The sequence below is a fragment of the Microcaecilia unicolor genome, chromosome 3 (genome assembly GCF_901765095.1).
Source record: "Microcaecilia unicolor chromosome 3, aMicUni1.1, whole genome shotgun sequence".
Classification (NCBI taxonomy): domain Eukaryota; kingdom Metazoa; phylum Chordata; class Amphibia; order Gymnophiona; family Siphonopidae; genus Microcaecilia; species Microcaecilia unicolor.
Window position 1 is genome coordinate 504,379,599 of NC_044033.1, and position 15,367 is coordinate 504,394,965.

The 15,367-nt window shown below is 43.9% G+C and overlaps 1 protein-coding gene across 2 annotated transcripts in view; it reads left to right on the forward strand.

Annotated features, from left to right (window-relative positions):
- RNGTT (RNA guanylyltransferase and 5'-phosphatase) overlaps positions 1 to 15,367 on the forward strand; it is a 723,922-nt gene that overhangs the window by 298,182 nt on the left and 410,373 nt on the right. For both annotated transcript variants that reach the window (XM_030199106.1, XM_030199105.1), the window contains exon 10: positions 1,883 to 1,954. In XM_030199106.1, coding sequence (XP_030054966.1) covers positions 1,883 to 1,954 — 72 coding nt within the window. The remainder of the gene's footprint in view (positions 1 to 1,882; positions 1,955 to 15,367) is intronic.

The window sequence follows — 15,367 nt, forward strand, 5'->3', positions numbered from 1 at the left end:
GAAAGGCACAATAAGACGATATCTCTCATCCACTGGAAACTTTGTAAACATTACAGCATTGCTGTATAGGAAAAGCATAGGATCAAGACCCAAAGAGAATTATGGAGAGTGAAGAGATTATAATCATTTTGGATATTCCCATTTCAATCGGTAAAAAAACTGTATGCAAGAAAACCAGACCGTGGTGAAGAGGAACCCCCCCCCCCCCCCCCCCACACACACACAAGAAATGCATTAACTGAGGAGACAGTGCAAAGTGATTATTCTGTGAATTATGTGGAGAGAGAGAGCAGATAGATACCTAAGTACCAAGAAATGTAGTCAGAGACAAAGAAAACATGGCAGGAAGATACAGAAATATTTCCCATCATTTTGGGTGACGTAGGCAAGCTTTATAAAAAAAGAATTAGCAATAGCAATAAATCTGAGAGTGAGATTAAACTCTGCATACCCTGGCCTTAAGAGTGAGGTTCATTACTGTTAAGGCTTTGGCAGAGTTAACAGTACTTCAGGTTTAAGTTTCAATCTAATAAAAGGGGAGGAGTGAAGAGGAAGAAGACATGAAAGTTAGGGGAAAGAAGGAATTACAATTTCAAAAGCAAAAGGGAAGAGGGAAAACATAGGGACAAATGTGTATTGCAGGGTCACACCAATCAGATCCTAGTGGCATCTGTATGCATCAGTGAAAAGTAGTGTTTTTAAATCAGTCTTAAATTTCTGTAAGGATGTTTGAAGTCTGAGTTGTTCCAGTAGCAGGTTCCAAAGCTCCGGGCTGTGAACCGAGAAAATAGACCGCCTAGTGGTACTATGAACAATATCCATGAAAGAGAGAACATTAAGTTCTGATCTAATAGTTCTTGATGGGCAATGTGGAGTTAAATATTTAGTAAGAAATATAGGTACCCCAGAAATCGTGATCTTGTGTACCAGAAGAATGATTTTTTTAAAGTAATGCAATGCTTAATCAGTAGCCAGTGAGCTTCCTTCAGTAGTGGCATGACATGGTCATATTTCCTGTGCCCAGTAATAAGCTTAATAGCTTTGCATGTTGTTTGTTTTGCACTTTTCAATTGAGCGCAACCTGTACCAAGGGAGCCCATGTTGTGAGGACCTATTATCCTACTTGTTCTCGGAGAAAGCCAAGTTATTACTTGTAACAGGTATTGTCCAAGGACAGCAGGATATTAGTCCTCCCATACCTGCCCTTCTTCCCAAAGAGTTGTTTTCCATTCTGAGCTTGAGAAATAACTGTGAAGATCCCAAGTTGACAGCAGCAGGTAGGAAGTGATACCTTAGACTCATCAAAAGCATCTCAATGTATCTAAGCTGGAGAAGGTTTTCCCCTATTGAGCTCCATTGGTGACATCACCAATGTTGTAAGACCTTGGCCACAGAAAACAAAACATCTGCTGCAGGCATGAAACTTGATTTGCTTGATGGGGAGACAACATTTTTTTTTCTGTGTGCAGAGCCTGTTTTACATACAAAGAAGAGCTTTTATAAAATAGTGTGACCACAAAGTAGGCAGAAAAAGGGTGCATCTATGATTGTGATCTGCATGTAGGTGTTCTCGGGGGGGGGGGGGGGGGGGGACAGTTTGGGTGGAATGGTGGTGGAGTTTCATTGTATTTATGTGTTTTATATGAAATATATGTGGGCATACTTAGAGAACATGCACACATTTACACTTTTTTTCAGAGCAGGTGTAATACATCTGTTCATGGGCATGTGCATTCTGGGGTCTATAATACCTTTATAATATAGGCTCAAAATAGACGCCTTTTTGGACTTCTTACATTAGTGTCCTATTATTAAAAAAATACCCCTTTTAGCTATGAGTTTAAAAAAAGTAATAATTTTTCTCTTTTTTTATTTCTTTAAGGAAATGATCATTGACAAGGTAAATGGGCAGGTGGTACCCCGGTATTTGATATATGACATCATTAAATTCAGTGTAAGTACTTTTTGATTTTTTACTTTCAATAACCACATATATATATATAGATGTACAGTAAAGTCTCAATTATCTGACATAAACAGATAAGTGAAAAGTCAAATAATACAGAAAATAATGGTTACCCCTCAAACAATACATAAACAAATGCTGTAAAATCATGGTCCTATGTCACCTGCTGTAAGAATAGGATCCCGGGTCTGAAACTAATTGTTTCGGGTGCAAAACGTCCCTCTATGCTGTGCTGGAAAATGGAAAGAGACGCACTTGCCAGAAGGTCGGATTAGCAAAGATCAGATAATCGAAACTGTACTGTATACATATTGATACTGAAAGGCTTATTTCAGCTGTTCAACCTGAATATAAGCAAATTTGTTTTTAAAATGTACCTATTAGGCAGTTGAATCCTCCATGTTTTGTCAGGGGCAAACTGTTTTGTGTCCTTTGTGGATCTGAGTGGCAAAGGGGGCAATTCTATAAAGGGCACCAAATGTTGGGTGCCGAGTTGAAGCACACTAAACGCTAATTCTGTAGCTACAGCTGGGTGTCCAGATTCCATTAAAGAATTATAGTGCAAGTCTGCATTTAGATGCACCCACAGACCATGTCAATACTAGGCATAAACACAGCACTTTAGTGTATAACTTAATACATTATATAATAAAAAGCACCTCCAACTTTCTGAAGCTGACTCTGTGGCAGTGAAAGTTTGAAGGGTTCGTGCTGCCTCTAACGCTCCGTCTCCTGAATTGACGTCACGTACTTCCGGGTTCGTCACAAACAGCACTGACCAACCACAGGATAGCAGCACGAGGCACAACCTCAATGTCTATAACCTTCCCTTTGAGTTCGTTCCCTCAGAGTCCTGCCCTCGCGGAAAGAGGAAATGACGTCAGCAGGCGGGACTCAGAGGGAACGAAGTCAAAGGGAAGGCTACAGACGGGCAGGGCTTTCAAAGACGCAGCCGCTTCAACGGAGGTAAACAGGGGAATGAGGAGAATCGATGGGTGGCTGGAGGGGGGGCAGGGGAGCGAGGACAATCGCTGGGTGGCTGGAGGGGGTGGCAGGGGAGAGAGGAGAATCGCTGGGTGGCTGGAGGGGGGCAGGGGAGAGAAGAGCATCGGTGGGTAGCTGGGGGGGGCAAGGGAAAAAGGAGAATCACTGGTTGGCTGGAGGGGGGACAGGGGAAAGAGGAGAATTGCTGTGTGGCTGGGGGGGCAAGGGAGAGAGGAGAATCACTGAGTGGTTGGAGGGGGAGCAGGGGACAGAGGAGACTCGCTGGGTGGCTGGAGGGGGGCAGGGGAGAGAGGAAAACCGCTGGGTGGCTACAGGGGGGGGCAGGGGACAGAGGAGAATCGCTGGGTGGCTGGAGGGGGAGCAGGAGAGAGAGGAGAATCGCTGGGTGGCTGGAGGGGGGACAGGGGACAGAGGAGACACACTCACACCCAGCGGTCTCACTCTCTCTCTGTCACATACACACACTTGCACATTCACTCTCTCTCTCTCTCACAGACAGTCACTCTCACACACACTCTCTCAAACATACACACTCCGAAAAAAACCTTGCTAGCGCCCATTTCATTTGTGTCAGAAACGGGCCTGTTTTACTAGTATTGTATAAGTTATACATGTAAATGTGGGACCCGACCAACCCCTGCCCACGTGTATGCACCCCTTGCATTTACACACTAAGTGGTTTGCACGCCTATGTTATAGAGTACTGTTGAGTATGTGGCTTGCACATACATGCATAACTACGATTCACGCACCTAAGTGCTAGTATTCTATAACTTGTGTGCAGTTGGCACCTCACTTGAGGTGATCTGTTATAGAATGAGGGAGAAAGTGTTTTTATCCATATTATATGGCTTCTCGTCTGAAAGGTCAAGAAGGTACAGTGCTCGGTTCTTGATTCAGACGTTATGTATGGTCTTAAATCAAAAAAGCAGAAAAACGTAGTTTTCTAATGACCTTGGCACTCCAGGTCCAGCGTTAATATTGCACATTCGTGACTTTTGACTGAAGATACCCTTTAGAGGAGATATAACTACAAATTGCCAACTTTAGTTTGAATGTTTCTAAGAATAGATTGGTGTTGGAACAAATTGTGAGTCCAATGTTAAAGAAATCTTACGTCACTATAAATAATATATTAAAATTTATCAATGCTGAAGAACTGATATGATTTGTAAAATTTATGTGCAGCATTGTGTATGAATAATTCTTATGTTCTCATAATTTGCATCTCATTCCGCAAAAATCTAGTTTTCTCTGTAACTAACATTATTATCAAAACTCTGCACTAAAAGTGTCCTAAATAGCATTGTGGTTATAGATTTATTAGGACCCTTTTTTCTTAAAACCTTTTTGTAAATTTAATTTTGTAATTTTCCTGCTGCTTGCTTCAACCTGTTACTGGGATTATGAAACATGAGTGTCTTTTTTTCTCTGCTTTCATATTATTTTGCACCAAGGAGAGCTTCTGTATCATATGTCTGCGAAATGTTAAAAAGTTTAAAAAAATTTCTCCGAGGACAAGCGGGCTGCTTGTTCTCATGATTGGGTCGTTGTCTGTGACGGCCCAGGAGACCAGCAAAATTTTTCATAGCAAAAACAAAGAACTCTCCAGAACGCTCTGTTGCGCGGGCCAAACACACCACGCATGCGCTAACGGCTTCCTGCCGCAACGCGAGTGTGTCCTCCTTAGTTTCTTTTGATCTGCGTCTTGAGTGACACGTTCATTTTTCGACTGTGCTCAATTTCGGCTCAGGAGACTTGGATTCAGTGTTTATCGCTCCCCTTTTCCCTTTTTTCTTCGTTCTAGTAGTTTTTTCACAAATATTTTTTTAAAAAAGGTAGTTTCCCTTATTTTATTAGTTTTTCTTCACCTCTTTAAGTTTCCTTCTTTTTTTCGTCGCGGCCGCCTTTTAGGCTGCTCGGCCGGGTCTCTCTTTCCCTTTTTGTGCCTTTTATTCGGCACGATCGTGTCCTTTAATTTCGCAGCCGTCGTTTTTCCGTCCATGTCATCGAGGACTCCCAGCGGCTTCAAGCGTTGTACTTGCTGCGACCGGACCATCTCGTGTACCGACCCCCACGCGTGGTGTCTCCAGTGCCTTGGGCCCGATCACTTGCCAGCTGCTTGTAAGCTGTGCTCTTTAATGAAAAAGCGGACCCAAGTGTCTTGGGAGGCTCAACGTGAAAGGCGTTTTGCTGATCGGTCTAGTCCTTCAACGTTGGCGGCGTCGACGTTGAGGGAAGCATCGACTTCGAGAGCGCAGGTAATGGCTGCCGAACGACCACATTGCGCTGGGAGCAGCCTTCTAAAGGCCAATGCGGTCGAACTCTTTCTACCAGGGGAAGAAGGGCTGGGATTCTATTCCAGGTACTTCCTTGTGCAAAAGAAAACAGGGGGGATGCGTCCCATTTTAGACCTAAGGGCCCTGAACAAATTCCTAGTCCGAGAAAAGTTCAGGATGGTTTCCCAGGGCACCCTTCTTCCCATGATTCAAGAAAATGATTGGCTGTGCTCTCTGGACTTGAAGGATGCCTATACACACATCTCGATACTTCCAGCTCACAGGAAGTATCTTCGATTTCAGTTGGGAATTCGGCACTTTCAGTACTGTGTACTGCCCTTTGGCCTCGCGTCTACGCCCAGAGTCTTCACAAAGTGCCTGGCAGTTGTCGCAGCATCGCTATGCAGAATGGGAGTGCATGTTTTCCCTTATCTCAACGATTGGCTGGTGAAGAGCACCTCGGAGGCAGGCGCTCTACGGTCCATGCGGATGACTATTTGAGTGCTGGAGCTATTGGGGTTCGTAATCAATTATCCCAAGTCCCACCTTGCCCCGGTTCAGAAATTGGAGTTCATTGAAGCTCTGTTGGACACATGGACGTCTCAAGCTTATCTTCCCCAGGCAAGGGCAGACAATCTCCTGACCCTAGTATCCTTGGCTCAAGCATCTCAACAGATCACAGCTCGGCAGATGTTGAGACTTTTAGGACATATGGCTTCCACAGTTCATGTAACTCCCATGGCACGCCTACATATCAGATCAGCTCAATGGACCCTAGCTTCCCAGTGGTGCCAGGCCACAGGGGATCTAGAGGATGTGATCCATCTCTCCACTGACTTTTGGTTCCCTTCAGTGGTGGACCATTCGATCCAATTTGACCTTGGGACGTCCTTTCCAAATTCCTCAGCCACAAAAAGTGCTGACGACGGATGCATCCCTCCTAGGGTGGGGAGCTCATGTAGATGAACTTCACACTCAAGGAGCTTGGTCCTTTCAGGAAAAAGATCTTCAGATCAACCTCCTGGAATTACTAGCTATCTGGAAAGCTCTCAAGGCTTTCAGAGATCGGCTGTCCAACCAAATCATTCTAATTCAGACAGACAATCAGGTTGCTATGTATTATACCAACAAGCAGGGGGGCACCGGATCTCATCTTCTGTTTCAGGAAGCCGTCCGGATGTGGCTTTGGGCGCGCCATCATGGCATGTTTCTCCAGGCCACGTATCTGGCAGGCATAAATAACAGTCTGGCCGACAAGTTGAGCAGGATCATGCAACCTCACGAGTGGTCGCTAAACTTGACTGTTGTCTGCAAGATCTTCCAAGAGTGGGGCACCCCCTCGGTTGATCTTTTTTCCACTCAGATCAATCACAAAGTCCCTCAGTTCTGTTCCAGACTTCATGCCCACGACAGACTAGTGTCAGATGCCTTCTCCTACATTGGGTGTCAGGCCTTCTGTATGCGTATACTCCCATACCCCTGGTAAGGAAGACTTTGCCGAAACTCAAGCAAGACTGTGGAACCATGATTCTGATTGTACCCTTTTGGCCCCGTCAGTTCTGGTTCCCTCTTCTTCTGGAGTTGTCCTCTGAAGAACCGTGTTTTCCGAACCTCATAACTCAGAACGAGGGGTCACTTCTACATCCCAACCTCCAGTCTCTGGCTCTCACGGCCTGGATGTTGAGAACTTAGAAATTGCCTCCTTAGGTCTTTCAGAAGGTGTCTCCCGAGTCTTGCTTGCTTCCAGGAAAGATTCCATGAAAAGGTGCTATTCTTTCAAATGGAGGAGGTTTGCCGTCTGGTGTGACAGCAAGGCCCTAGATCCTTTTTCTTGTCCTAAACGGACCCTGCTTGAATACCTTCTACACTTGTCAGAGTCTGGTGTCAAGACCAACTCCGTAAGAGTTCACCTTAGTGCAATTAGTGCTTATCATCAACGTGTAGAGGGTAAGCCTATCTCTGGACAGCCTTTAGTTGTTCACTACATGAGAGGTTTGCTTTTGTCAAAGCCCCCTGTCAAACCTCCATCAGTGTCAAAAAACTTTTAGGATACCCCGTTGACAGAGTTTCTGTTGGTTTTTGAAGTGTGCATTCCGTGTGTAGGAAAACCAATTTTATATATGATCTCCTTACTTGACCATAAGTTTCAAGTATTTGGATTGGTAGAAACGTGGCTGTCAAATTCATATCTTTGGTTTTTTCATCAGTCATGCCCTCCAGGCTGTGAGTTCATCTTTTCTTTCTATTAAGGGTGATGGCGTAATTGCTACAGTTTCTTCTACTTTATGCGCTGACCTTGTTCACACTTAGTAGCCTAGTGGTTAGTGCAGCAGACTTAGTGCAGCGGACTTTGATCCTGGGGAACTGGGTTTGATTCCCACTGCAGCTCCTTGTGACTGTGGGTAAGTCACTTAACCCTCCATTGCCCCAAGTACAAAATAAGTACCTGTATATATGTAAACCGCTTTTTTAATGTAGTTGCAAAATACCACAGAAAGGCGGTATATCAAGTCCCATTTCCCTTCCCCCTCTATTGGAAGGTTAAAATTTTGGGGTTCTGTAGCATCAACCATTCCTTTTTTACCAGGTGACTTCTTTGAGTGGGCGACCAAGACAGTTGGTTGTGGTATACTTGATTTTTAGCAAAGCCTTTGTCACGGTTCTGCACAGGCCACTGGTAAGTAAACTGAATGCCCTCTGTATGGGACCTAAAGTGACTGAAGAACTTGCTCACATTAAATGCCCATGTACAGCTTGGATGCCCAGACTCTGTCTCGTAAGGTCCTCTTGCAATTTTTCCACAATCGTTTTGTAATTTAACAACTTTGAACAGTTTTGTGTCATCAGCAAATTTAATCACCTCACTGGTTATTACCGTTTGCAGATTGTTAAAAAGAGCAGTCCCAGCACAGACCCCTGAGGAACCCCACTATCTATCCCTCCCCATTCAGAATGACTATTCAACACTACTATCTATTTCTCTGGTTTTTTTTGGTTTTTTTTTGTTCTTAATCCACAATACAACACTGCTTCCAATACCATGACATTCTAATTTCCTCAGGAGTTATGAATTACTTTGTCAGATGCCTTCTAAAAATCCAAATACAGAATATCAACCAGCTCTCTGTCCACATGTTTATTCACCTCTTCAAACAAATGTAGCAGATTGTTGAGCAAGATTTTCCATGGCTAAATCCATGTTGGCTTTTGCCCCATTAATCCATGAGTTGTATCTTTTTTTTCTGGTATAAAGTAGCATTGGGATTGAACAAATGCCCATTTATCACTAGCCATTCTTTATCTCTCTATATAAAAAGCAACACCAACGTTCTATGAAGCCTCCAGCCGGAAGTGTGAAGGGGGCGAGATATCCGGTTTCCCTATGAGTGTCTGCCCCGCCCTCTCTGTAACACAGTCAGTGAAGGAAAACAGCAGAGCACAAAATCAAATCGCTGGCTCTGTAACAGTGAAGGACTCAGAGGGGGGAGGGGAGAGAGGCCAGAGGGCGGGGACACACACACTCCCACATGCACACAGAAGAAAACATTGCTAGCCCCCGTTTCATTTGCATCAGAAACGGGGCTTTTTTACTAGTTGTTTAATAATACACTTGTATCTCTATATGTACAGTTAAAATCCATATCATTTACCTAAGCAGAAAGTAATCGGTACACTAAGAAAATTATAAAACATTTTGAAACTTAAACTCTGCATTCCTGAATGTGGGTCTAGTTCAGAAGCCTGTTGAGTAGGTTTCCTGAACATTCTTAAAACATAATCTCCTTTGAATTTGTTTATTGATTTGGATTTTGCTCACACCTTACGTTCTCTGCTCAGACAAATTGTGACGGAACCCACGAGGGAGGGAGTGACGCTGGATCTGGTGCTCACAAATGGGGATAGTGTGTCAGATGTCCGAGTGGGTGCACACCTGGGAAGCAGCGACCATCAAACGGTTTGGTTTGATATGACGGCTGAAGTGGAGGGCGGCCACTCTAAACTCAAAGTCCTGGATTTTAAGCGGGCTGACTTTAGTAAAATGGGGGAATACCTGAGGAAGGAGCTGATGGGCTAGGAGGACGTACAAGAAGTGGAACAACAGTGGTCCAGGCTGAAAGAAGTAATAAACAGGGCCACAGACCTTTATGTAAGGAGAGTCAATAAAAGCAAGAGAAAAAGGAAACCGTTATGATTCTCCAAGCAAGTGGCTGAGAAAATAAAGGTTAAAGAGTTAGCGTTCCAGAAATATAGAAAATCTCAAGAAGAGGAACACGGGGAGGAATACCGGATAAAACTGAAAGAAGCCGAGAGAGGTACGTCTGGCGAAGGCGCAAGCAGAAGAACAAATGGCTAGAAATGTAAGGAGGGGAGACAAAAATTTCTTCAGGTATATTAGTGAAAGGAGAATGATTAAAAAGGGAATTGTGAGACTAAAAGATACAGCAAAACGCTATGTAGATAATGATAAAGAAAAAGCCAATTTGCTAAATAGATACTTTTGTTCTGTTTTCACTGAAGAAAATCGTGGAGAAGGACCACGAGGGACTGGCAAAAATACACCTGAAAATGGAGTGGATATAGCACCGTTCACGGAAGAGAGTGTATATCAACAACTTGGAAAGCTAAAGGTGGACAAAGCAATGGGACCGGACGGGATCCACCCCAGGATATTGAGGGAGCTCAGAGAGGTTCTGTCGGGTCCTCTTAAAGAATTGTTTAATAAATCCTTGGAGACGGGAGAGGTTCCGAGGGATTGGAGAACAGTGGATGTGGTCCCTCTTCACAAAAGTGATGATAGGGAAGAAGCTTGAAACTACAGGCCGGTAAGCCTCACTTCGGTTATTGGAAAAGTAATGGAAGCGATGCTGAAGGAAAGGATAGTGAATTTCCTGGAAGCCAATAAGTTGCAAGATCCGAGACAACATGGTTTTACCAAAGGGAAATTGTGCCAAACGAATCTCATTGAATTCTTTGATTGGGTAACTGGAGAATTGAATCATCGACGTGCTATAGATGTAATCTACTTAGATTTTAGCAAAGCTTTTGACACGGTTCCCCACAGGAGGCTCTTAAATAAACTGGATGGGCTGAAGATAGGTCCCGAAGTGGTGAACTGGATTAGGAACTGGTTGACGGACAGATGACAGAGGGTGGTGGTAAATGGAGTTCGCTCGGAGGAGGGAAAGGTGAATAGTGGAGTGCCTCAGTGATCGGTGCTGGGGCCGATTCTGTTCAGTATATTTGTGAGTGACATTGCCGAAGGGTTAGAAGGTAAAGTTTGCCTATTTGCGGATGATACTAAGATTTGCAACAGTGTGGACACCCGGGAGGGAGTGGAAAGCATGAAAAAGGATCTGAGGAAGCTAGAAGAATGGTCTAAGGTTTGGCAATTAAAATTCAATGTGAAGAAATGCAAAGTGATGCACTTAGGGAGTAGAAACCCACGAGAGACATATGTGTTAGGCGGTGAGAGGCTGATAGGTACTGAGGGGGGAGAGGGATCTTGGGGTGATAGTATCCGAGGATCTGAAGGCGACGAAACAGTGTGACAAGGCTTTGGCCATAGCGAGAAGGTTGCTAGGCTGTATAGAGAGAGGTGTGATCAGCAGAAGAAAGGAAGTGTTGATGCCCCTGTACAAGTCATTGGTGAGGCCCACCTGGAGTATTGTGTTCAGTTTTGGAGGCCGTACCTTGCGAAGGATGTTAAATAAATGGAAGCGGTGCAAAGAAAAGCTACGAGAATGGTATGGGATTTGCGTTCCAAGACATATGAGGAGAGACTTGCTGACCTGAACATGTATACCCTGGAGGAAAGGAGGAACAGGGGTGATATGATACAGACGTTCAAATATTTGAAAGGTATTAATACGCAAACAAATCTTTTCCAGAGATGGGAAGGCGGTAGAACGAGAGGACATGAAATGAGATTGAAGGGGGGCAGACTCAGGAAAGATGTCAGGAAGTATTTTTTCACAGAGAGGGTGGTGGATGCTTGGAATGCCCTCCTGCGGGAGGTGGTGGAGATGAAAACGGTAACGGAATTCAAACATGTGTGGGATATGCATAAAGGAATCCTGTGCAGAAGGAATGGATCCTCAGAAGCTTAGCCGAAATTGGGTGGCGGAGCAGGTGGGGGGAAGAGGGGTTGGTGGTTGGGAAGCGAGGATAGTGGAGGGCAGACTTATACGGTCTGTGCCAGAGCCGGTGATGGGAGGCGGGACTGGTGGTTGGGAGGCGGGAAGTACTGCTGGGTAGACTTGTAAGGTCTGTGCCCTGAATAAGGCAGGTACAAATCAAGGTAAGGTATACACATATGAGTTTGTCTTGTTGGGCAGACTGGATGGACCGTACAGGTCTTTTTCTGCAGTCATCTACTATGTTACCATGTTACATAGTAACCTAGTAGGTGACGGCAGAAAAAGACCTGTATGGTTCATCCAGTCTGCCCAACAAGATAAACTCATATGCGCTACTTTATATGCATACCTGACCTTGATTTGTTTCTAACATTTTCAGGGCACAGACCGTAAAAGTCTGCCCAGTACTAGCCCCGCCTCCCAACCACCGGTACTACCACCCAATCTCCGCTAAGCTTCTGAGGATCTATTCCTTCCGAACAGGTTTCCTTTATTTTTATTCCACGCATTTTTGAATTCCATTACCGTTTTCATCTCTACCACCTCCCGCAGGAGGGCATTCCACGTATCCACCACTCTCTCCGTGAAAAAATACTTCCTGACATTTTTCTTGAGTCTGCCCCCCTTTAATCTCATTTCATGCCCTCTAGTTCTGCCGCCTTCCCATCTCCGGAACAGGTTCGTTTGCGGATTAATACCTTTCAAATATTTGAACGTCTGTATCATATCACCCCTGTTTCTCCTTTCCTCCAGGGTATACATGTTCAGGTCAGCAAGTCTCTCCTCATACCTTTTGTAACGCAAATCTCATACCATTTTTGTACCTTTTCTTTGCACCGCTTCAATTCTTTTTACATCCTTAGCAAGATATGGCCTCCAAAACTGAACACAATACTCCAGGTGGGGCCTCACCAACGACCTGTACAGGGGCATTAACACCTCCTTTCTTCTGCTGCTCACACCTCTCTCTATACAGCCTAGCAACCTTCTGGCTACGACCACCACCTTGTCACACTGTTTCGTCGCCTTCAGATCCTCTATCACCCCAAGATCCCTCTCCCCGTCTATACATATCAGACTCTCACCTCCTAACACATACGTCTCCCGTGGATTTCTACTCCATAAGTGCATCACTTTGCATTTCTTCGCATTGAATTTTAATTGCCAAACATTAGACCATTCTTCTAGCTTCTGCAGATCTTTTTTCATGTTTTCCACTCCCTCCGGGGTGTCCACTCTGTTACAAATCTTGGTGTTAGTAGCACAAGGTGAGTTATGTTCAGGTACACTGGGTATTTGTTTTACTTTAACTGCAGAGGAAAACAGATTTTGTCACTTATCAATACCAGCAACGATTCCTATGTAGTGAAATATTGAAGCTACAAGATATGCAAATATCTAACACCTACAACCTGTAATTCCAACTGTGATCATGATTGCACACAGGGCTGTGAAAGCCAGCGTTTCAGTCTGAAAGGCAGCATCATAAAACCGCTGTTCAGCTTTCAAAGCTTTTTAAAACGGAGGGAATTGCATTCATTTGAAGCCCGTCAGACCTATTAAAAGAGAACTACAAGTATTTTACCTCTTTAACATCTTTTTCTTGGAGCTACGTTTAATGAAACTGAGATGATATATAGTAAAATTTCTGCTGTCAGAAAGAAAATATATATTGGATCATTAGTCTAAAATTCTCCTTTTCAAGCTTCAGGGTTGTAGAAAGATTGGGGAATCTTATAATGAAGTTTCCTTTTGGAAATGCAGATGTCATTTGTGCAAGCTTTGAATTGTTAGTAATAATATTCCTGCAGGCTACTATTTGAGCCTGTGCTAGTTGTTGAACCATTAGAGCTGTGTTTGGCAGGTGTTGTATTATGTGTCTGTAAATCAAGACGTATACTTGCACATATCTTATGTGGGTGCATTTAGATTATTCAAAACATTGCTTTGGGCATAGAAGGAGATAGAGTATGCTGACAGTTTTCTCTGTTCAAATAGTTTTACTTGTTATTTTTCAAGGCAGGTAATTTATGCATGAATAAACATTATTAGTGTGCTGTGTAAGAACTTCAGCCTGAACTAAAAATGTCTGAAGTGAAGATGACCAATTTCTTAATCGCACCCTTTCCCCCAATCCTCACCTATAAATGTAAAAGTTCCATTCAACAGATCTAATGATTATATTTGTAGCCTGCCCATTGGTGAACTGATAACCATTTTGAAGTGGGTTACATCAGATGCAGCATGCAGGCTATGCATGGTCAAAGGAATGCAAAACCTTTTATATTTCCCCCAATTTGGAGAGGGGCATCTTCCAAAAACAATAATTGTGAATTATAGGAAAACACAGGAAACTCTCATAACATAACGTTCAAAAAAATGGAGGAAAAGACCTCATAAAGACCATTACAGACCATACTGAGGCATGCATTTTAAGTGTAGCCACTTAACACTGTAATTGGTCAAAACGTAATCACAGGCCTGAAAAACCTACACATACTTATTAATAACTCTAATGATGTCAAAAAGTCTTTTAAAAAATGTCAGAATTCCAAATCTCTTCAGTTTAGATTGTAAGCTCCTTTGAGCAGGGACTGTCCTTCCTTGTTAAATTGTACAGCGCTGCGTGACCCTGGTAGCGCTTTAGAAATGTTAAGTAGTAGTAGTAGTTATCCACCAAACGAACTCTGTATCAAACTGAAAAACTCACTTAACTTTAGGCGCACTGCAGAGTTACTTTTCTCTGCCTGAAAACTTCACAGCAATATAAACATCTCGGCTTGTAATCCAATGTTGGGGAGGATCTGATCTTCAGGCGGTGAGGATCTTTACACTCACCACGCAGCGTGTCTGTTCCCCCTTGAATCAGCTAAGGTCCCCACAGGGACCCATTTCGCAAATGGCTTCTTTTGGAGACCCAGCCATGAAATAGCCTGTGGAAAAACCTCAGTTAGCAAAATATTTATTTTATTTATTCAGAGCACTTATACCCCGCTTAATACCACTTAAAGCGGCCTCAAAGCGGCTTACAATGAACTGAGGAAACAAATACATTACAGTGTCAGTATAGTCACAGGGCCGGTCTTAGCAAGTGCGGGGCCCTGTGCAGACCAATTTGGTGGGGCCCCATTCTAGCCCCGCCCCCACCCTAGCTCCACCCCATTGATAAGATTATTCTATTTTTAGAATTTTTTTTTATTTATGAAATTTCAAATAAAGACAAATGAAGCTAAACTTGTACAAAAAAAGCTGATTGAAATAATAAGCACAGTGCTATCATCATGAAACCTCCCCTCCCCAGAAATTATTCAGTTCAAGTCCACTACAATTAGTAGTTCCGATTCTCATAACAAAGGAGAAAATAAGGAAAAATATTAAGAAAAGATCCAGCACAGTGCTACAGTGTACAAGGTATGCCAGGAATGCTTTATCTGCCTATGGCTGGAGAGAGGTTGAGTGACTCGATGCGGTCCCGGGTCGGAGTGGAGGCACGAGGCAGAATTGAGGCACGCTGAGCGGGGCCCCCTTAGGCGCGGGGCCTTATGCGGCCGCCTTGGTCGCCTCTGCCTAAGACCGGCCCTGAGTATAGAGGGCAGAAGGATCAAAGGGAGAGGGGAAGGGACAGGAAAATGCACTATGGCTGTGGCCAGATCAGAGGGAGAAACAAGAACAATGAAATCAGGAAAGGTGGAAAAAGTCCAAAATGGTCCAAGTATGCTGGTAGGAAGAATGTCAGGTGATATCTAGAGGCCAAGGTGTAGGCTGAACCCCTTTTGCTGCCTGAGCCAGACTCTGATGGTAGAGAAGGGAAGAGAACGACCGGACAGGCTGCAGAAGACGTTGGGAGAGTCTGGTGACTCTTTTCCACAGAGCTGGTTAGGTGGATCAGGTGAACCCCTGGGCTTTGCGCTGCTGCCATTTTATGGCAACATGGAATACGTCATATACGCTCTAAAATGTCCCTGTAATAAATTATATAT